Here is a 24,045-nt window from a genome sequence, read left to right as displayed (position 1 = left end):
TATCGTCATATCATCTGGCTCATAGCGACATGTTTGGTATACCTGAGACCAGACAATTATATTTTATTCCCCAATATTTTTCTTCGTTAAAATTTAGAACGTTGTGATTCATATTTCGAGTTATCCAGAACCAGTGACATAGACACGGGTTCTTTTGACAATAATTTGACTCGTGCATGATATAAAACAAATTGTTTCATAATGGTCTAATGTACAGTAGTAGGGTCTTTAATAAAATGTATAGAATAACGACGAACTAGGAAAGTTAATTATGTTTTTATGTGTGTATGTGTCCTTAGTTCGTTCAACGTTAGAATATGCATGTATTGTTTGGCAAGGAAGCTTTGAAGTAAGAACAAAACGGAAAGAATTCAGTCCAGTTGTTAACTATGTCAATTTTTTGCAAAATAGCCATAGTCTCTAGTGTGTCTCGTCGTTGTAATTTTAAAAAAATGAAATGTTACTGCTCTCTTTAGTTGTCAACAGTGTCTTTGGTGTCTTTGTCCTTCACGTAATTTGACCATTAGGTCACAACGTTTAGAAATAAACCGTTGTTATGTTATTATTTTATTGCTAAAGGTTTAAACATTCACGATAGAGGTAAAGAATTGTACGTCTTAAAATATAATTCCTGCATTTAGCACATTGTATTACTGCGGGAAAACTATTTTGAAATTCCAATGGGAAATTATATTTACATAGGAATTAAGTATTCTGGAAGGTGCGTTTAGGGACAAAATATATACTCAAATATACATTCTAAGCCTTATTTTAACATTCTACGAACGTAAGGACATACTAAACAAGCCTACTTATACATTTGTGAAACCTCACCACTTATTACACAATCAATAGTCGGTAATCACAAATGTCAAACACATGAGTTTGTACATCATTTAGCGTTTAATGGAACATTTACCATGCATTATGTCAGTGTGGGGAATAACAAGACCTGAAGTAACAGTCTAGGGGAAATTATAATGGATTAGTTGTTCTCAAAAGGGTAAATTGTGATCATTTACAAGATATGCACTCAGATAGATTCCATCCGTTGACCACAGATGCTTCTGATCAGAATGTGGTTTTATCAGTTCGTGGATAATTAAAACTTTCTTTGAAGATGATGAAAGTCTTCTCCTTATCACACTATCAAATTTACATACAAATACAAAATAACAGCGGGTACCTCTAGATCTGATGTAGGTTCAGGCCATGTTCTTATCAGTTTCTTTCTACGTCTGTGTGAAAGTTAGTCATATTTCCTATACTAACTTTAACAACTATAAACAAACGGACAAAAGTATGAAAACATGCTACCATATTCCACGACAATTTCATAAGCAATGCGGCGGTCGTGAAAGAGGGGAGTGGGTGGACAAGTATGGCAAGCCGTTAACGCGTTCAGGCCAAAACTATTATATAATTCTATTTTTGCTGTAGTATTTTATAATTTTCGTAGTTACAAACTAATTTTAACTGTTTATGCGTAGTTTTTCGGTGAAGTCCACACTTTTATTCCATGTTATCATTATTTAATTCAAACAAGTTTTCATTTATTTGAGATTATTGTTTTATTTTTCGTCAAACCATAATGTTTTTAAGGATTATATATTATTGAAAGTCAAAATATATTTTTGGTTAAAGTTTTTTTATTTTTAACTTTTTTTTCAACTTTTTTTTTTTACTTTTCTTTCAACTTTTTTGTACATCGTTGTGCATTTCTGGACAACTCGATTTTCCACACAGGGGTGTAGTGTGACTCAAATGATTGACTTCCGGTAGGCCAAACACATTGGTCGCTGTACACTCATGTGGACATTTGATTTGAATACATACGAATACATACACTGATGCTCCCACTGGCAGATGATAGACTATTCTCTGTCATAAGTGTTCTCCGTCTATCCACACTTCACCTAAAAGTGATAAATGTTCAGTCTACGATTATTCTTATTCTGCGCCAGTAAACAGAGGGGAAATGGTGCAAGTCAGGACCTGGTAAATTTCTCCGGGGGGGGGGGGGGGTTCGATGGATTTTTACATCGGACCAGCAAAAAGACTGAACCTGGGGCATCTGACCCCTTCCTTTGAAAACAGGATGATCCCTATCATTGATTTTGAATTAACTCTCTTATCGGGAGTGGGGGGGGGGGGGGTGGAGGTGGCTAGGTGTATATTGAGACTTATACCTACCAAAAAAAGTTGAAAAAAGGTTTCAAAAATAAAAAACTTTAACAAAAAATATATTTTGACTTTCAATTATATATAATCCTTAAAACACATTCTGGTTTGATGATAAATAAAACAATAATAGCAGTCTTCAATTCTATATTGTGTTTGAGATCTAGAATTGAGAACAAATGACCTCATTGGTAAAGACATTGTAACTTAATAAAACTTTCACCCACCCTGTTTTAAAAGTTAGCTATTGGGTGCTTGTACCGTATCGATGCAAGTCAATCAGGGCATTTATCCAAGACACATGATAAACATACACTACATCGATATACTATACCATCATGTTCATTTACAAAAAAAAACATCTTTGAAAGTTTGTGGGCTTACTTAATGCGATGTACATGTCAGCTGTATGAAACTGTCTGAATTGTAACCGTATATTTCAGTTTGCAACCTTAGATCTATTCCTGACTAAGGCAATCTCACTCTCGTACTATGCCCCAATTGTATGTTGTAATTTACCCGAATGAAAATACCACAATTTAGACAGGAAATGAATTTGACCATTGACCTTTGTTTATGACAAGAAGAGTAGGGATGGTCTAATAGGATTATTTAGTGCTCAGATGATTACTACCGTAAAACAGGCTTGTATAAATGGAGTAAATGTAGATCTGATACAAACAACTAGTCGCAATAAATCACTAACCCATATCACATAAGGAATTCTATAGACGTAAACGCAGGGACGAGCTGAAGTTAGATGAATAGATAGATGACTGAAATGATGTCTGTACTTGACATAATCATGATGAACTTAGTCTCGTCAGCCTTATCCATAAAACTAATAGTTGATACCGTTTGAAAGAAACCCTGTCTTCGTTGACTGTACTACCTAGAGCAATTGAACACAAAATGAACCGCAGACTCCACTTCATTGGAGTTACACACACACACACACACACACACACACACACACACACACACACACACACACACACACACACACAGAGAGAGCATATTCTGTCTTCTACTGGTATATCTATATATCTACCCATTTCGATCATTAACTTATGACAGGAGCATCTAAACTTTGTGTAAAAATGTCTGAGTTGAAAACTTTTCAAAATGACAAGATATGGTTTTATATAAATGTTGGGTTTAAATGTTCTATACGTCCTAAGCTTATTGCGTTGCATTATATTTCTACGGTTATCATCAGAAACTTGTGTTCTCCATTTACAAAAATATTCACCTTTCAGAGATTGTGCTTTTCACTTATGCATTTTCCAATGCAAATACTAGTACTTCAAATATTACTCCACAATGTTCACTGGTTACAGGCATTGAACACCACCCCTTGATAGACCTAGCCCATTTTGATTGTAGATAGCGCCCTCCGCGTGGAGAATGCACATAGTATATAGAACGCGCATGCGTAGTCATTGCACCGCAATGCATCCTTGGGTAAAACCACCAAAAAGCATCAAATAGAACTATCAAATAGTAAAATAGTATATAGGACGCGCATGCGTACTAGTCATTGAGCCGCTGCGCGAGCTATTAAAAAGTTATCGTCTTTAAATTTGTGACCTCTTACTCGCAGTCCGTGAACATTCCATGAACAGAACATATACAATTTGTGTTTCTATTCGCTCTAGTATGTCCTATTCACCATGAATTGACTCGTTTATTTCTTATTTAAATGTCGCAGTGGCTCAAACCGGGATTCCGTCAAAGAATAGTTTATCAGCCACTAATACTGAACGTTTCTTTTCTTCTCTGAACAGTTTCATCACCGGGATTAGTTTACATCTCTTCTCTAGTGTAGGTTGACTGAAATTTTCTCTAATGGACAAAGGTTTTCCCTCTAATTTACTACCTGTACATCTAGAACCGCTTCGTGTCTTTAGAAAATGGGCTATTAGGCCACGTAGTTTCCCTTTCGTTGTTGCTCTGGTACGATGGACCAATTGGAACTTTATCGTCTGTGTATCAATTTCCAACTCACGTCAGATGACGTTTCGTAGAATTTGTTAAGTATCCTCTTGTTCTTCCTCCTGTATTCCAAAGAAACGCAAGTTTTCACGCCGTATGTAGTCGTCAAGTTCTGTATTATGTAAGCGTATCTTCATTAGCTCGTCTAGTCTCGTTAAATGTATCGGTAAACACTGCTTCAAATCTTTGAAGTACAAAGGTGTTGTTATGGTAACGACTACGCACATTAACACGTTTAAGTCATCATGAAAACTGTTAATTCAATATTAAAATATAAAAACTGAGATACATTTCCCGGCATCATTACATTATCTAGTATTGATCTACACGATTTGGGCATGTAGCAAGAGTATTTTCTTCAAATATTTTCATTTCCTGTTAACAAAATATCTTAGTATCAACACGAGCTATATACGTATGAAGATACGTGTATTGGGATACTTTACTCTTAGCCTGTGGAATCTGATTTGCCCTCCAGAGACAACTACTCATGTGGATGGTAGGATATTTTTGCTTGGAAACATGGTTTGGCTTTTAATCATTGTATCGAACCGAATGATCTCGTCCCGAGGGTTACAATATCTATAACCTTTACTATTGATACTGACAGGGGGAGCAATTATAACAAATACGAGCGTTCAATTGATCGAAGTCGAAATTAGCCTCATTTCGTAAATCACTCAAAAATGGTTTCCCTACTCAGGAATTGATAACTAATTCACTATTCTAATGACCTTGCCAATTTGCAACCATTGAGAGTCGTGTGTTTGCGTCCGTAGGTCAAGACTATTGCTGTTGCAGCAATACTAACATATAGACACAAATTTGACACCAAACGTAAGAACACACAATTTCCCGTGTGCTCTCATTGACGTAATGGAGATCCATTTGTCACTACCTGTTTGCTGCTGTTGTTGTTGTTGTTGTTGTTGTTGTTGATTTTTATGCCCTTTAACTTACACCTGATGCCATCGGCGTCAGCCTATTAGGAACGAACAACGAAGATGATACGCTCATTTTCATTACGGGTCTGTAAAATCAAAGCCTGCTTTCTGTACTGATTACCCTTCACATGTACACCGATGTTTCGGGCCTAAAGGTCAATTTTACTCTGGATTGGGCTGTCATATGGAAATTGTAACTGATGAGTCATTCACTTCTCTCGATCATATTTTCATGTATTGGCTTAGATCATATAACACATTCAAACTGCTCCTCATAGAACCTGTAGATCTTTGCATTGTTGTTCTAAGCACCTATAACTTTGATTCACTGGCGATGTCGATCTGACACTTGTATATCACCTGTAGGTCCTTCCAAATCGTACTTACAATTCTTCGCATAGATGACATTTTTGACTCGCGCGTTTATATAAAGTTTCCTTGGAATGAGGCAAATAAATTGCTAGATTAATACAAATATACTTTGTCTGAATCGTTTAGATGGGGTCTAAACATGCGACATGGATACTGCCCTTCCGTAAGGGTATCGTCTTGCATGGATTCAAAGAATACTAACACTTGAGAATAACAGTCAATGCAAATATTTACGTTCTTATATAGTAGAAAGATGAGTTCGCACTACAAATATAGATCAGTACAACTACAGTGCTATGGTACGATAAACTTTTTTCAACACACTGGACCTGAGTATGGCATAACTTGAGTTTGAATAAAAGAGGACTTTTACTGTAACTGTAAACCTAACTGTATACCTAGATATTTTTGTCACTAGTAAATGTTGTGACTCTACAATCTTCAGCTATTTTTCAAAGACTAATGTTTACAAACTACCAGATAGACTGGTACATATTGCGTTCATTTACAAGAAAGCATTTTAGTCAATACTTATTTTTGCATTTATTTTGGTTTCCAGCTAAATAAGCGGAATTAAATCTTTTTGTGAAAATTTCCAGGTTAATAGTTTTACCGCCTTGGAAAGAAGACTTTTGATATTAATGGCGACTAAATAATAACAATTATGACCAATCCTAGGCTAATGGTACTGGATTTTATTATGAAGGTTGGCCTGAAAGAACTTATTCTCCAAAAATGTTTTGAGGAGTATTGTACTCATCCCGTTTTGTGCAGTAATGCGTTTAGCCAAGTAAACAAAGACCAAGTCGTTTTGGTTCGCGGACTTTTCGCGACAGCTGTTTCAGTTAGTCGACTAAAGTTCTTTAACAATGTTGTGTACACGTCTTTGTATTATCGTTTTCCCACTCTGTGCTCAAATTTTGTTCCAATTTAATGGTATCTGTTGAATATTTCTAACTTTAAAGTCTGTGCATGATATAACCATTATACCCAATCGACTTAAGAGATGTAAACCTGTATTAACGACTCAACCCATATGTTTGAACCCCAGAATTTAACTTGTCTCTTTTATCGATTTTACAGTTATTCTAGTACGACTATCCTAGCGTGCAATGACGTAGTCTGTTAGGCGTACATTCATCATAATTACTATGAATTACGGCATACTAATTTATGGTCTGATTGTACTTTTGCTTGGATGACGGCAACCGCAATGAGGCAATTGACCGACAATCAGTATGCCTGCTGGCTTTTACAATTATATTCCTTCCCTAGAAATAGTATGTATTGTTGTAAACCGTACATTTCTAATCAAATATTTCGAGGAGGCTGAGTTCCCATTCATATGTGGGTGTCCAGTTCTGTCAAAGAAATCAAGTTCTGTCATACTTTAATGGATTGTATGCTCCCCAGGGAGTTAAGTAAGTATAAAGTGCTGTTGTGCCGCTATAAAGATCCGAGCCAGGGGTAATAATTGTGAAGCGCTTTGAGCACAAAGTGGGAAAGAGCTATATAAAAACCAACATTATGATATTTTATTTAAATGCTGAAGATATCAGCTATTGTCATGCAAAATATGGCTCTTGTATTGGAATGGTATGAATATTACGCTGTACTCGTATGTTGCTGTTAACATTACCAAAATGCTATTTGGCAGTCGTTTCTGCCGATAGCAGTATCAGAGTTTTATCGAACGTTTTTCTTTTTTTCAATTTAAAAAATATATATACAAAGTCAGTTGACTCACACAGGTACAAGTTAAAAAGTTTGGGTTGAAATCTAGCACAAAATGTATTATTGGCAACCATAACAACCTTCAATTTTCTGACAAAAAAGTGATGGAATTCTGACGACACTTTCATACTCATTGAACAGATTTCGGAAAACCGAATATCAGAAAGAACTTGAGTACAGACATTTCAGTCTCGTGAAGCATTTGACCGAATGTTAGCATGTAATAATGTTATACTGTACTAGACACAGCCAATACAAGAATTTATAAACCAATTGAAAACTATTAACGACTGACACAACAAAATCAACAGTATTAGAATAAATACATTTCGTTAACTACAAATGTTTTTTGTGATATTTTTCATTTTCACTTTCCTAGTTGTTGTAATCAATAGGGGAATGGATAGAGTGCCGTTTAAAAGATACAACACTGTAATAACTGGGGGCATAATGCCATCCTTCCATAATCATTGAATTGACGCTATTTGGGAATGTTTGATTCGTAGGCAAACATGCCTGAATACAATTGAGTTACAGTCAGTAAAGAAAATCTCCTATTACAAGGATTCTATTTGATATTTTCTTGACAGATCATTTTTCTTTCCATACATGTTAATGTATTTCTAAAGAGCTATTTTCTTTCCCTTACTTAAATATAATTAGTGTTGGTATAGTCAGTTGTCTTAAATTTCATACTTGTTTTTCCGTCAGCAGTATCTTGCAATTATTATAAACTGAACAATTTCCTCAAACCGTGACCCATTCAAAAGCTAGAATTGAATATTTTTGTAACAGTTGCAATTTAGTGTTTCCGATGATTGTTTGACAATAAATAGTGTATCAAAAATCTTAACATTGCAAATTGACTATGAAATTATTAAAAACACTTCTATGTCCGTGAAAACGTAACTGAAAATAATGATATATTTTGTGCCTCAAGTCATATCTTAAACGTATTCATTATTTAGGAGCGCAATTACCTGTGTAAATGCTAATGTCTTGCGGTCACGTCACGTCATGTCTGGTTAGCTGAAAGTGAGTTGTTTCAAATGTAATGCTGTATTGAAATTTCCCGGAGGATATGTATAGTCAGACTAAAGTAATTGGCCGTACCGTAATTTGATGATCTATCGTTGAAAGAAGTTGACAGAACACGTTTTCTAGTATCCACTATATTCACTTGATGATACTTTGTCTTCCTATGTCATTGGACAAGCACATATTTTAAATCTGTTCAGTTGATTACAAATAATGATTACTAACAAGTGTATAAATAAATTAAAACTGTGTACTGCACCAATTTGGAAATGCTTGTATAAATCCTCGCTTGCGTTGTTCCTGTTTTTCACCCGTTCGTTCTTTCTTTCTTTCGTTCGTTCGTTCGTTCGTTCGTTCGTTCGTTCGTTCGTTCGTTCGTTCGTTCGTTCGTGTGTGTGTGTGTGTGTGTGTGTGTGTGCGTGCGTGCGTGTGTGTTTGCTTGATGTATAATCGTCAATGTCTCTGTCATATTTTAGTGTTAAGTATTTTCCCTATTTCTTTTTTTCTGTCTTCTCCCCCTCCTTTTCTCTACCTGCTTCCAACTTATAGAATATTAAGACGTGGTCATTTTAGGAAGCCATATACTAATTAAATTTGGAAGCAGGACATGGCTTTATTATACCACCAACCTTGATGTGCATTGTTTCATTCATGCATGCTATATTGCTACATTGTCCGTGTGAAAGAACTTATGAAGCCATTTACGACTTGTACAGCGTACATAAATGCCACGCCTATCTGAAACTATATCTTTTAGTTCATAATAGCCCCATTAAGTTCACTCTTAGAAAATCAGACAGAAGAATATTAGGCCAATTTCCATCCTCTATTCATATCAAAGAGCATGATATAAAGAATGTGGAATTAAATTACAACAATATAAGTTGCAACAGACGTGGCAAATCCATAGTTCTTTTTGACTGTAATGATAGTACTTGAGAATTCATGTGCTGCACATTTCAACCAATTAACCTAAAACCTTCAAAAGATGATCTCTAGACTCAAATACGTTTCGGTTACACTCAGAGCTGAATTTTACTTGAAGATTAGTATAATCCTAAAGATTAATGGTCATTTAATTCCACACATATCAATTTATTTAATTACTAATAATGCATGGCCCAGTTAAATAACGTTCACACCTTTTGCTAATGTTTTCAAAATGGCTGCGACAATTTTTTCCTTCTATTTCCACACAGGGTGAATTGTAAACCGATGTTAGATTAAAAGCTTCAATTTCCAAGTTGTTGAATGATATATATTACTCGGTGAGTATCAGTCTGCTAAGACACTGCTCTATACCGCAGTGGCAGAGCGCAATAGTTTTGGTAGTACTGGAACTCTTTCTTGGTTGTAACTCGGAGTTTCACGCATTGTGCGATCATCAGACAACTGTTTTCTACTCTCATCAGCAAGACAGCCCAAGCATACACCAATAAAACAAAACGATGCAACCTGTGTTTAACCGAAAAACTAACCATTATTAAAGCAGACAAAAACTCCACACTAAACAAAAGAACTGAGTTGATATCCAAATGCCGACACGAGAATAAGTTTTATTTGTCTAACTTCAATAGAGCATCTATCACGTAAGCTAAACCCGTTAACTAACGGAACATCAAAGGCCAACATGTAACAACCCGCCAACACCTACTCGTCCGCACCTAATAACTCACACAATAACAACCAACACCTCCACACACACAACACCAACCCACCTACACAGACAATAGTGATGATATTTCTATTGTCTGCACTCTATATAAACAGCACACACAGAGAGTAGAAAACAGTTGTCTCATGATCGCACAATGCGTGAAACTCCGAGTTACAACCAAGAAAGAGTTCCAGTACTACCAACCCCCCCCCCTCTCTCTCTCTCTCTCTCTCTCTCTCTCTCTCTCTCTCTCTCTCTCTCTCTACATCTTTAAATGATGGAAAAGTTATGACCTCTTTAAAGGTTTGTTGAGCTTGTAAATCAATATATTCCAGTACTAAATCGGATTACAATCACATACTAAATGTATAAACGTAGGGATGGGGGAGACTTTGATTAACAACCCATCACTAAAAACTATCAAATTTAAGTTATGGCTGATGCAATTACTTGTTTATATACAAGGGAATTATAATGTATGCAAATATGCAAAGATACTGTTTAAAATGGCCATATGGATGAGGAGTTGGTATTTATTATGTTTATAAAACTATTTTATCATGACTTCCTATTGAAAAATACATACATACATACATACATACATACATACATACATACATACATACATACATACATTCTACAATTGTATTATGTTACTATTGGTCTTTGTAAATCGTTTGAGTGGTATTTTGTTATGCTAACCATCTCTCTTAGAGGTGTACAAACAAGGTTACTAAAACCTCATCGCGAAAACATTATTGAAGTAGACATGATTGAATATGTCTTCATGAAATTAAGTGCTGTCTTAAAAGACTACTTTGAATGTTATAAAATAGCTGACGTTTCGGGGTAACCCTTCTAACAGCTAAAGCCTCGCACTACTGACAGTGTAGGAAATCTATGATGTGTTTTAATTACTTGTTTCTATAGACGTATCCTTGAAACAAGTGCATTTTATCAGGTGTTTATATCCCGTTGCCCCAGCACTTTGCCCCCTGGCCCGTCTCCCCCCCCTCCCGGCCCGTTGCCCCCTGGTCATTTTGTCTCCAAGCCTTTTGCCCCAATAATATATCAACATATTCCACATCTTCAAGTTGGATTGAATATGAATGTACATGGGAGTGACTTATAGTCCATGACTTTATCTCGCATGAATACTAACTGTCACATTGGTTCGTTCAAAGGAATCTTTTATGATTCTTCGGGGTTATTGAATCTAGTACTGTAATCCTGTCGAACATCAAAGATTGTCTGTGAGGTGGTGAATATTAGAGCGAATTAGGTGTAATTACCGACAAAGCATTGTCATAATTTTTACCTCGAGCTCAGACAAGTTCCGTGACTGTTACCCCAAGGTAATACCTATGCCATGGCAGTTCGTATTGCTGCGAGAGCTTACTGTATTGCCGACATGTCTCCTTTCATACTGATAAAATGCTCTATTTTTATCAAACAACACCGATTAGATAGAACACTTCTTTCCTTTAAAAGAGCTTATCATGGTCAACGGCAATTCCTTTAGCCAAGGCGCAGACTGATTTTTGTTATGCTCTTAATTCGTGAACACACCACTTCCTTCATGTAATGACACCCAAAATTAGCAATACAGTCTTTTACACGATTTGCGGTAAAGTATCCAAGACATCGAACATGCAAACGCAAATTTCCTTGGAACAGAACAGAACAATGAGCCATTTCTACTTCGCAATAATTTGAATTATGCGATAACTATTGCCATTTACGGTTGTTACTGAGTAAAACTAAAATTACAGTTTCTAAAAGGACTTTCGATTCAGGTGAGAGGGGCAAAAGGCCGTGGGGCAAACGGCCGTGGGGTGAGATGGGGGGGGGGCAACGGGCCTGCTTCCGAATTTAATTAGTATTTGTGATATGACATCGACATTTTGGTTCCATAGATTAAATGCAAGTTCAGCTTTACAGAAAGTTCCCATTACATAAAAAATGGCATTCAATCTTTACATCATTTGAATAATATATCGATGGTCAGTGGCTTAACACTGGAATGACAGATAGCCAGCATATATATATATATATTTTAAAATAAGCCAGCATATATATATATATATATATATATATATATATAAAGCGATGATCAATCATACTATTGTGTCAATATGACATCACCTGTTTGCTTTTCTTGTTCTAGCATTATATTGGTATTATAATAAAGAGACATGTCCAGTCAAGCAAACCGAGCCAGGGGAATCAATCATGCAGCGTTTAATTTATACTTGAGTTTTATTCTGGCATGCCAAAATGTAGATCTCTTTAAAATGTTTTATTCGGCGCCCAACCACTGCGATCCTACTTACCGATATTGGCATCCCGACGTCCCTAGCTATCATAGACTAGACGACTACGGCTACGGTACGAAGGGATTGATCACAACCTTGCCAACCAGTCCATTCAGATAGATCACATATAATTTCGACACTATCTTATGCAATCAATTTTTCTAGGGTCTTCTTTTTGTATGAGTGTCTGTTACACATGCTGGTATGTGTTATCTCATGCATGTACCTTATGTAAATGTATCAAAGGTTGTAACCTTATATACGGCCATCATCTTATGAAGTCAGGATTGAATAAGCTATTTTGTCATAAGTGTCATATTATAAATTTACATACCCTATCAACAAGAAAGTATATGTAATATTTACAGTCATTTAGCATTTGTAACAGTTAACAGTGAAACACCTGTGTCTAATCATTTCACATAGGAAGGGATCCCATAAATAACATTGACAACATTGCAAATCTTGTAAGAGATCTATACAGGACTTGTTGTAGGTGGTAAAATGTAGTGATACATTGAATTTCTTCACATTTTTGCACCTTTCATATATAGATTCAAGTGACAGACACGCACAGGTCGTCTTGCAGGGTCAATCCTTGTACCATATGGGGTGTTGAGTAGCAATCGTATTTTGTACTGTAGGAATGTAGTCAGGAGTATGTCAGTATGTCGTCCCCCTCCCCGTGACAATTGCATCTCAAAACTTAAAACGTCTGAGGACACATTACACCTCCTCATACACTATTTCTAGTATATGCAAGAGAGGCTGTTCGACCTAAAAGTGATTGCACTATTTACCGAGCTTGTACTAACATGTCGTACAAAGGTACGAAATGGATATTTACGCAATTGTTTTAGATCTATATAATGTACAGCACCAAGTGTACTAACAGTAATTATATAATTATGACTGGCTAAAACAAATGTAATGAAATAAGATATATAAACAATCTAGAATCTGCTGAACGTATTTGTACATGAATCACAACAGAATATGAGGTAATATTTGTATGTTTGATGAAACTTACCCACCTAACTCAATTATATCAATATTGATAAATTCATCTAAACTTTTTCACATTTATTGAATTTAATTATCGGTACCTGCAATAGCATTTTACCTCACGTTAGAGGGTCAAAGGAGAACATGAAGGTCGACTTATTCTCACGCACGCCTACATTATTGCATGTGAAGCGCGTGGAGCGGAAGTTATGGTGTCGACCAAGAAATCGAATGTTCTTTATTTTATAATGATTAAAGATACTTACTGTGTTTGAAATAACATTAAGGATTATATTTGCGCGTGTTGGATTTCAATAGGGGATCATTCTTAAATGTATTGCAATTAGCAATCTATATAGTATTGACGTGACCTGGTTACAAGACTAGTGGTCGTAAGCGTTGTAGGTTCATTTTAAATATTGTCATTTGAAAGTCCGTAGTAAGACTACAAGACACTACAGCAACGACACTATAGCAATGTATCAGCATTACAGTAGGTGCAATTTTGGACGATGATTCGACAATTTATGTCGACTTACTTTGATTCAAAGTAGAAACAATGTGGTGAATAAATCAATTAAGCTATTACATCGTTATGGTAATACCCATTTACAATAATTAAAGATAACATTTACTGAGAGATTTCAAGAATTGTAGCTGCATATTGTACTATGACATTTATAGGTTGTATCTTACCTTATAGGGTAGATTAGTATGGTCTTGTCTGTGTCTCGGTCTGTGAAGCAATCATAGTTATAGCTTCATGGCAACACTTTGACCACACTATTGGCCGGCACTTGTTGTAATATTAGCACATGGGTCTAACTCTACCGACGCATATGCGTCGTATTCCATATATAGCACCCAGGCGTGCTTTGTTATTTCCACGTGACTCGTCAATTATCATGTCACAGCTATGCAATTTAGGTATGAGCCTTGTAGCCATCTCCCATATCGATAATATATTTGTGATTTATGGATTTGTATTAACGAACCACTGACATTTGGGGATCAACAGTGATATTTCAAGGAAATTTGTGGCAAACAAGTTAAGACGAAACAACATTTTCTTGTAACTTGGCGGATCCAGGGCATTTATATATTGGAATACCATGCTTTAAGAAACAGAATGGTGTTCATCATCATCATCATCATCGTCATCGTCGTCATCATCATCATCATCATCATCATCATCATCATCATCATCATCATCATCATCATCATCATCATCATCATCATCATCATGACCAACATTTATAAACACCAATACCACCGTAATGGTTAATAATAGTTTCAGTTATCGTCACAACAAAGAAAGAAAAGTCACAGCTCGTACACAAACAAGTTAAACTTTTATTTTCACTAATATAGTACATAAATTATTGAAATAGATATATATTTTAAAGTAAACTTTAACCCATTCATTTCAGCATATATATAAATCTGGCCGATTCAACGAGATGAGCAAAAGCGAAAACTATGTGTATATGTAATGGATATAAACCTAGTCACGTTAGTACCCAGTTGTATTTCTTACTAACATTATGCCTTCCTTTTGGTGATCAATATACAATTACATTCTCATCTCTTATTTCCACACGTACTCCCACATTCAAATCAGAATACATTGTTCTGTTGTCAGGGGTAACATGGCATTAATCCAGAAATAGGTTACGTTAATTTAAAACAGTGTTAAACACAACTTACAATACTAAACGTGTAATTCGCCATAAACATAAATATTTGAAATCCAAACACAATACAAGTACATCAAATACTGAAATAAAAATGAAAACAAAAAAATGTGCTTTGATAATGTGATAAGTGCTAAATGAGAAAAATATAAGTAACAGAACACAATAATTTGTATATCTCGAGTCCTTTTGGTCCCCATTTTGTCTATATTCATACCTGTTGGTTTTACCTGTTACAGTACTATTTTCTTGAGTGAAGCATGTCGCAAAGAGATCGCCATTTATTTTTTAATTATAAAATACTGCATCTACGAGACCAACCATCTAATATTTCCCTGTACATTTTACTGCCCGAGTTTACATATTAATAAAAGTTGGGAGATCAAGTCTAAGAAACAGTAGTTTAAACAAATTATTTAGTTAACAAACCTCAACTCAAAATGCAAACCTCAAAATGAAGATTTGCACATCTTTAAAAGACTTGTCGGTTACACGTAATGTGACCGACGAAGAGCGTAAAACATCACCACTCTTTGTATATAATGTTGCTATATATAGCAGATAATTCGGCGGCATTTATACAAAGACTTTAACCGTTATTCACAAAACGTGCACTGTTTGAAACTACAAAACATTTCTCGAACATTAACATTTAAATTATATAATAAACAATCAGCAATTTAAATAAGTAAATGACACTGGCAATTTGGAGAAAACAAAACATTCTTACAGTATTTTCAAAAGTGAACCGGAAAGATATTTAACTTAGAATCATATTTATAAATTTATTTAGGCTTTGGCATGCTTCTGATGCTCGTCTCTGCCTTTCTCCATTGGAAAACGGCGGTATCATAGTATCTATTCTCATAAAAGAGTGTGGAACATTCTGTATGTTTTGGGATGTCGAGACGAGCACCACTTTCTGTTAATCTGTCCAGTACATAGTCAACTTCGAAATCAAAATATATCAGGCGATGTATGGCGATGTACGCAACCATCCGAATAACAATAAGTTAAAAACATTTAATGAGTAATTCAAATTCAGACACTAGATTATTGCCCACTCTGAGTAAATATAGCTATAGAGCTGATAACATCTCAAGTCAAAACCATGGTAAACCATGTTCGCCCTTTCAAATTTGCCATCTGTACAACAGAAATGTATTTTTCAGTTTGTACTTTAAGCACGTCGTCTGATGGCCTTGAAAGGCAATACACATGTTACTATAAAATGTACAATACAATAATACAGTATAACAAGATTAAACTATGATTAAAGAGAATGAAATCTCAGAATGTGTTCATTTGTATACAATACCCGATGTAAACTAAGTGCTTCCCTTAAGAGACAGAGAACGTTTAATCGGATGTAAACTGAATGCCCAGCATAAGGACAAAACTTTTGACTTTGATTAGTGCCAACAAACATATAGGATGCGAAATTATACAACTGATCTTGAAATTGGTATATCCTTAATTGCTAAATCATGCAAAAGACTCATTAAATCTAAAAACTACATCTACAAGCTTATGAGACACATGCTCTTTGTTATCATTAATGCACTAAATTATGTGAAATTTGAAACATGCATTGAGATATTGCCCCATTACAAAAAATCGCTAATTATGCAAGTGACTCATTAAAATGAAATTATACATCAAAATTAATAGCTTTCTGCCACACCTGTGCTTTGTTACCATCAACGTATACACCAAATTATGTGACATTTGAAGCACGATGTTGCCTAATTACAATAGATAATGAATTATGACAATTAATTATTACAATTAAACGCTACAGCAACACGTTTTTGTAGGATACACGCGGTTTCATATCAATATATAACCAAATTACGTTAGGATTGATGAATGCATTCTTACGAAAAAAAATCATTAACTATGCAAATGAATCATTTAACATAAAAGCTACATCAACAAGCTTTGTATTGTGGTTTGTTATCATTAGTCTGTAACCGAGAATAATTAACATTCTGAAAATAGCGTATGAATATCCTAAAAGGGTCATGCCATTCACTATATTTAATAAATGATAAAAATCAAACCAAAGAGGATAGGGTGCCGGTGTTAGTACTCTCAATCAGAAATGTGTAATTTCGTCATGGCCTTTACAATTTCAATACATTAATGTTTTGATCTTACAACACGTTACAGTGAAGACGTGCAAATTATTTTGATTTGATGCAAACACAAGTGAAGTCAGTGTTACTCAAGTAACAAGTGGAGAGAGTTTAGAGAACTACATGCGAGTCAAAAGATAGCATTAGTCTAGACAACGGCAATGAAATAAGGCCTTGTGCATATTAGAGTGACACACTTCTATAGTTGACTAGTTCTCATATGTCATATTTTGTAAAATAAAATTAAATGATATGGTTTATATTTTGCAATAATAAAAGTATAATAGAGATAGGCATATTACATTTATTTTAATTATTATTATTATTATTATAATGTATGATATTCAGAAACAACGCTATTCATTTACAGATGTCAACAATTTATACACCATTTGAAAGTGTTTTGAATTGTAAGTGATTGATTGCACGTGAACAACATGCATATAATGAATACAACATTTAATAAAAGAAACATACGAAATGACATCAAAGTTCAGTTAGAGTACAGTGCCATAATTAGAGTACAGTGCCAAGATAATATTTAAGTCGAACGTATGAGGTAGCATCGTCTGAACAAGAATATCTATGTACTAATTCCAAGGTAACCTCAATCTTTGGTGTGATTCCAGCCCTATGTATTGACCTTATTAACTAATAATAATTATTGATAATTATGTCGACAGAAGACATTACATATGCCCCATATATACATATAAGACAAATTGTACATTTTATACGGCATTTAGATTGAGAGAAAACTTTCCATTTCATAAATTATGTTTATTCTTTACACGTTTTTCAATTGTACATATGCAATCATTATACTTTTTGTCTTGCTTTATTTGTTCGTATATGTATTTGGGGCCAATGGCCTCTGAATGCGAAATAAAATATTCATTCATTCATATAGACATAAATCTGTAGGTTATTTTCCTATTTTCAATGGTATGAGGTATTTATCTTTTCCATTCAAAAAGGCTAAACATAACTAGTCAATTCGTAGGTATTACGCTGTTTGAAAGATTGCTGCGTAGTGTATTGCCATTCTTTCCTTTTACTCTTTTGAAATTGCCCAGTAAGACGCTGTCGACAAAACGCTGTGCTCAGTTACATACGATTGTCGTGATCACAAATTTCGAAATAGCTCTGTAAAACCTTTATCGTTTGTAACCAAAGTAGTTCTTCTACTCGATTAGACGCGCAGAGGATCGCTAGAAACGTCACAAACAAAGACATTTATTGTAATGTAATGACGTCTTCCATATGCTGAATACCATATCGTTTGATCAACACAAAAGCAGGAATAAAATACACGGGCCATTACCTACAAAATATATGGATGGCATGTCTTCTCTATGTTTCCTGGAAAAATCATTGCGGGATTGAAGTAAAGCCCTTATACATATAAGGGTACCACACTCTTATCGTAGTACCTGAGGATCAAGATTTTTTACCGATTGTAATATAATAATTATTTAAGTTTGGAATCAGAATAACCATTTCATATGGATGATAGTGATAAGAGAGAGTTACATGTAGTGCGAGATAACGTTAATACTTGATATTCAGAAAAGTACTAGTGTATACATTTATAAAACATTTTAAATGTCAACAATTTATACATCATTTGAGAGTGTTTTGACTTTTATATGACTGATTATACGTGAACAACATGAAATGAATACCATATTTAATTATCGATTTTCCGGTTCCAAGATGCATTGCGCGAGAGGCCGGCTTTTATGTTGTTACAGTTAGTCTTGTTTTGTCTTTATTACGTTTGAAATAACTTTTTTATCAGGAAATGATGGACAGACATGTTGACCTCTTTCATTATAAGTGATTTTATATAACAAAGACTAAACGCCATCAATGATAGAGAGAGATTTTACAGGTGAACACAGGGTACGATCAGGTGACAACCACCACCCTAAGTAGCGCATGCAAAATCCTCGGCGCGTACGCAATACATAGCGTTGTATGGGGAGAGACGCGCAATGCATCTTGGAACCGGCAACAGGTCTATAACAGAAACATATCAGATAACGTCAATTATACCATGCACAAGCATAGTTATATTGTCTTTGAAAAAAAATGTATACCCTGGTAATTCTACATCAGCACACGCCTTGTCTACATCACTGGTTCTGCCGTGCTCGAAATATGAATCAAAACTTTCCAAATCATCTTTCCCCCTATTTTTCATATATTGTGCTTGGAACGATATAATTATATTATTCCGCAATATATGTTTAATTCAGCAGGGAAATACTCATGATCAAAGGGTTTTCTCACTACCAGTCGCTACACGCCCCTTAGGTAGTATTGGGAAATATCTAAGTATACGTCAGTATATATTGTACGTCAAAAAGATTAACCTTAAAGTCATTAAACAAAAGCATACCTTTATTTCCTAATCTCTAATACCGTATTGCTAAGAGAGTTCAAATTTTATGGTGTTAGGTTGTTCGTTACCATGATGTATGCACGTCATTAGTAAGGCAGATAGTGTTTCCGTTGTTCAATTATGTTGATAAATATGACTTATAACCGCGAACGAAAGATATCGTATTAATGCCAGAGAAATGGCTTACATTAAGAACTGCGAATCATTATATTTACTACTGTTGTCCTTGTAAGCTGTTTATTTTTAATGTCACTGCTACGACCACCAACATATACTTGGGATATAGACAAGGACGAAAAACAGTTATATGTTTTCTTTCAGGGCCTGAAGACACACAGCTTACAAGCGTAACCTATAAACTTACATTACGTGATATTTCCTATAAACAATCATAGTAGCTGTCAAAGATTAAGCTAAACGAAGTGTACCACTTTGAAAATGTCCAGGCATGCATTGATGTTTGATAGATTCTAATGATAGGATGATGTTAATAAAAAACAATCAGTACTAAGGCCTAATAAAAAAAATCGTTTGGTTCCGGTTACCCGACCCCACATAGTTTTTCACTGCCGATCCTAAACTTTTTTTTTTTTTTTTTTTTACATATTCGAACATAAATAATGAAATCGCGAAAATTCTGAAGTCTCGCCAGAAACAGTGGATGCGGAAACTGACATCAACTTAAAAAGACGCTATAAAATTGTTCTTCCAATCTGCAATGGCTGTACATCTGATGTGAAGCAACCAGTAACACAGGGACCATTTGGAAAACAACGGAAAAAACAACTACCTGAATTAGACACGCAAACATGAAAAACAATACGATAAAATAATACAATATCTACCTACCCTATCTAATATTCTAAAATTGAACTTAATCGGAACCACACAATTTTTTATCGGGCCTAAACTGTATAGCATTGCCGTGTAAGTAATATTATAATGTACATTGCTATTATGAACTCGGGTAAGTAATATTATAATATGCATTGCTATTATGAACTCGCCTTAGTATAATAGTACGTTATGTTTGCTTATATCAATATTATGGAAAATACCATCTTTAAAACTCTACACATCTATAACATCGCATAGTGTGTATTCGAACTTATTGATATTAAATGTAGCCTACTAAAGAAATTTAGTATAAATCCCTACAGACTTATTTAAACAATGATAAAGTTTTCCATATTTTTGATAGGCGCTTGTTTGTATGTATGTATGTATGTATGTATGTATGTATGTATGTATGTATGTATGTATGTATGTATGTATGTATGTATGTATGTATGTATGTATGTATGTGTGTGTGAGTGAGTGTGTGTGTGTGTGTATGTATGTATGTATGTATGTATGTATGTATGTATGTATGTATGTATGTATGTATGTACCTCTGTCTGTCCGCGCGCGTATTATTTGTTCGAAGCATTTATATACCACGTACTGCATGGTTGACGGGAAACGTGGGTATGAACAGGTTGTAATGATGTCTGACGGGTAGCTTTGCTAAGAGGTGAACGAAATCTGTTTGAAGCTTGCGACCAGTATCTCGGACTATTACGAGTGTTGCCTTTACGGCAGATCAGAGGGATTTGATAAACATACTTTCTGTAGTTGGCATTGAAGAGGATGTAGATGAGAGTATTAAACATACTGTTACTCATGGCGATGGCTTCCACAATATAAAAAAATGTGAAATGTTTTTTGATGTTATCACTTGTGATGAATTTTTCCACCCAGAAGAAATCTCGAAGAACACTGTAAGTGTAATAAGGGATCCAACATAGAGCAAACAACACCACTACGATAATTAGCATACGTATACTTTTCTTTTTCGACTGTTCAAGTGCAACCTCTTGGGTCGGGGTCAGCTGGCCCTCACTTCCGGGTATTTTTCGAAACCAGAGTTTGCGAGCAATCATTGCATATGTCAACGATATGATAATTAGAGGTGCGATAAACTCAGCCGAAAGAAGGAATATGGTGTTGATCTGCAGAGCTTTTGGATTCTTCCAGAGGATTTCACTACACTGCACAGAACTCCCATATGAAAGCCACGTATCTGAATGTATTGCCGATGGTAGGGCCACCGTTATCGCTACAACCCATACCGCCAGTATGATTACCAATGCTTTGCGTATCGCCATTCGGGGACGTAGTGGATTCATAATTATATAATATCTGTAGGAAACAAATAGAAGAGTCATCAGGTCCTACTATTCAAATGAAGGCTTGTTATATTTATACTAATCCCATCAGATATGTGGCTATGAGGACAATAGCAGACGTCTATTACTCCGAGGGCTGTTATATAGTAACCATTTGACCATCATCAGGAATCGCCGACTTGGGATCTGCAAGTTGCAGGTTAAAGTCTTGTTTTGTATAATTAGGGACCTGGTAGGGTATCAGTTTCCACATGAATGCTTTACCTCTATGCAGTTACAGGGGCAACAATAGATTTGGACGTTAAATAGGATAAGGGAGTTGATGTAACTTACAGGGCCATGCACTAATATGTGTCTATTCCAGGGGTAATGATTGTACATCGTTGTCGACGTTGAGATGAAGACATTCATTGTGGAAGGCACTTTAAATGTGTTATTGAAATGTTATGTGTTATTGTTATAATTAGTTCCTTTAGCTATCCGCCTCGGCAAATAGTTGCTACATAACAGCCCTTTTTTGTAATAGGACGTCTGCTACTGCTCGAATAAGGCCAGACGACAACACTCTCTGGCACATATTCTTTTCATAGTCAAAGTAAATAATCGACAGAACCCACGTACGTGCTACACTACACGAACAGTTCACTATGGGCCACTTGTTCATACCAAGTGACACGGTCTACGACGATCCCAAGTCTGTGTGAAAACGATGTGTTATCATTAAGAAGTATAGTTCATTAATACAAATTCGATGGTTTGAATGAGTATACATGTACATCACGATACTGGTGTTTATTGTTTGCCTCATTTCTAATCACAGGGCTTCGTTATATCATTTGGATAAAAATTGAAGGTAAATTTAGTTTAAATATATAGGATTTCATTCTCAGTTTTTCCATCAATGAAGGCCTAAAAATGAATTTGCAAAGAATTCTCCCTATTTGCTTTAAGTATATAAAGCATTGAAATGAAAAGAGAACACTGAAAGGGAATGTATAAATGCTATTCAGAACGCTATCAATCGTAAATGAATTATCTATTGACGGATAACATGTTTAATAGTACACAACTACAATATGTAAACTGAAAGACGTACCTGTCAATTGCAATAGCCAGTAGAGAGTTGGTGGAAACATACAGGGAGGTCACTTTGACCAAACTGACAATCACACATACAGCTTTTCCAAATGGCCAGGTTTGGTTTATGTAGTAGTAGAAATTAAAGGGACTACAGATCACCGCCACCAGAAAGTCAGAAAGGGCCAGATTGCCAATCAGTAGATTCGTAATGGTACGCATACGGCGAAAACGGTAGATGACGTAACAGAGCAATATGTTACCAATACCACAAACAAGCATAGAGAGTGTGTACACGATACCAATAACCGCCTTGGCTCCAAGACCGACTTCCGGAAATGCAATCTCTTGGATTGATCCATTCTGATAGTAATCTACATTTGTATATACAAAGTTGCCATAGTCATCGTAATAGTCGTTTTGGATTTCCGGCAAATCAAAGAGGGCCATGATGACTGTTTAACAATAAACCTCAGATTCTTTGCATGAAGTGAGAAACCGCTGCTTTGATTCACCTGTAGCAAATAGGAAATGAGCCTCACTGTTAATAACTTTTTGATAACGTAAGTGTGCAACCACTCGGGTTTGTGAGCAATGAAACACGCTAAAAGTAATTATAGTCACTTCAAAATGGTTCAACTCCTTTCTACCAACTTTGAAAATTTTCATTGTTTTTCATGCCTATATAATAGAGTAGGATCTGAAATATAAAGGTTCTGTGTTTCCGTCTGTGAATGTATTTGTCTTCGGTCATATTGACACACATATAATTAAGACGATTTATGTAAAATAAATAGATAAATAAATAAGATAAATAAAAAACTATTCCCCATTAAAAAAATCGGTTGGTGTGTCTTAAGATGAACGATTGTTAAAAACAGAACGTCTCTGTATTGAAGTTTCAAAAGCACTTAAACTTAGCGTTGAACATATAAAAAGCTGATGGACCCAAACAAATTTTATGTAAACGAACCAATGTCACAGTATCCATGGTATCTGTGAAGGAGAGTACCAGAACAAAATGGTGATATCTCGAATAATTTAAGGTTTATTTGTATGATATTTAGATGTTATTCCACAATATTCTTCTTCGTTCAGCCAAGGAATTTCGTGACGTAAGGGTTGTCATTACGAGTCGATAGACGAGTAGTGACAACCCTTAAGTCTTGAGTATTTCCGGCTGAATGAAGAACAATACTGGAAACTAACATAATTATACCAGTGCCAGTGATATAAAAGTGAAATCGGAGAAAGCAACGGTAATTTTGAACGTTTTGACTCGTATTTCGTGCTCAGCATAATCAGTGATGTAGACAGAGA

At 35.3% G+C, this 24,045-nt stretch overlaps 1 protein-coding gene across 1 annotated transcript in view; it reads right to left on the bottom strand.

Moving 5' to 3' along the window:
* LOC144441289 (prokineticin receptor 2-like) overlaps nt 1-23,175 on the bottom strand; it is a 57,260-nt gene extending 34,085 nt beyond the window's left edge. Inside the window, exons 1-3 of the mRNA XM_078130847.1 lie at nt 22,745-23,175; nt 20,925-21,661; nt 19,696-19,754 (exon numbers count right to left, since the gene is read on the bottom strand). Coding sequence (XP_077986973.1) covers nt 19,696-19,754; nt 20,925-21,661; nt 22,745-23,175 — 1,227 coding nt within the window. The remainder of the gene's footprint in view (nt 1-19,695; nt 19,755-20,924; nt 21,662-22,744) is intronic.
* Between the last annotated feature and the right edge of the window lie 870 nt (nt 23,176-24,045).

This window comes from Glandiceps talaboti, chromosome 10 (genome assembly GCF_964340395.1).
Source record: "Glandiceps talaboti chromosome 10, keGlaTala1.1, whole genome shotgun sequence".
Classification (NCBI taxonomy): Eukaryota; Metazoa; Hemichordata; class Enteropneusta; family Spengelidae; genus Glandiceps; species Glandiceps talaboti.
This window is presented reverse-complemented; position numbering and strand designations above follow the sequence as displayed.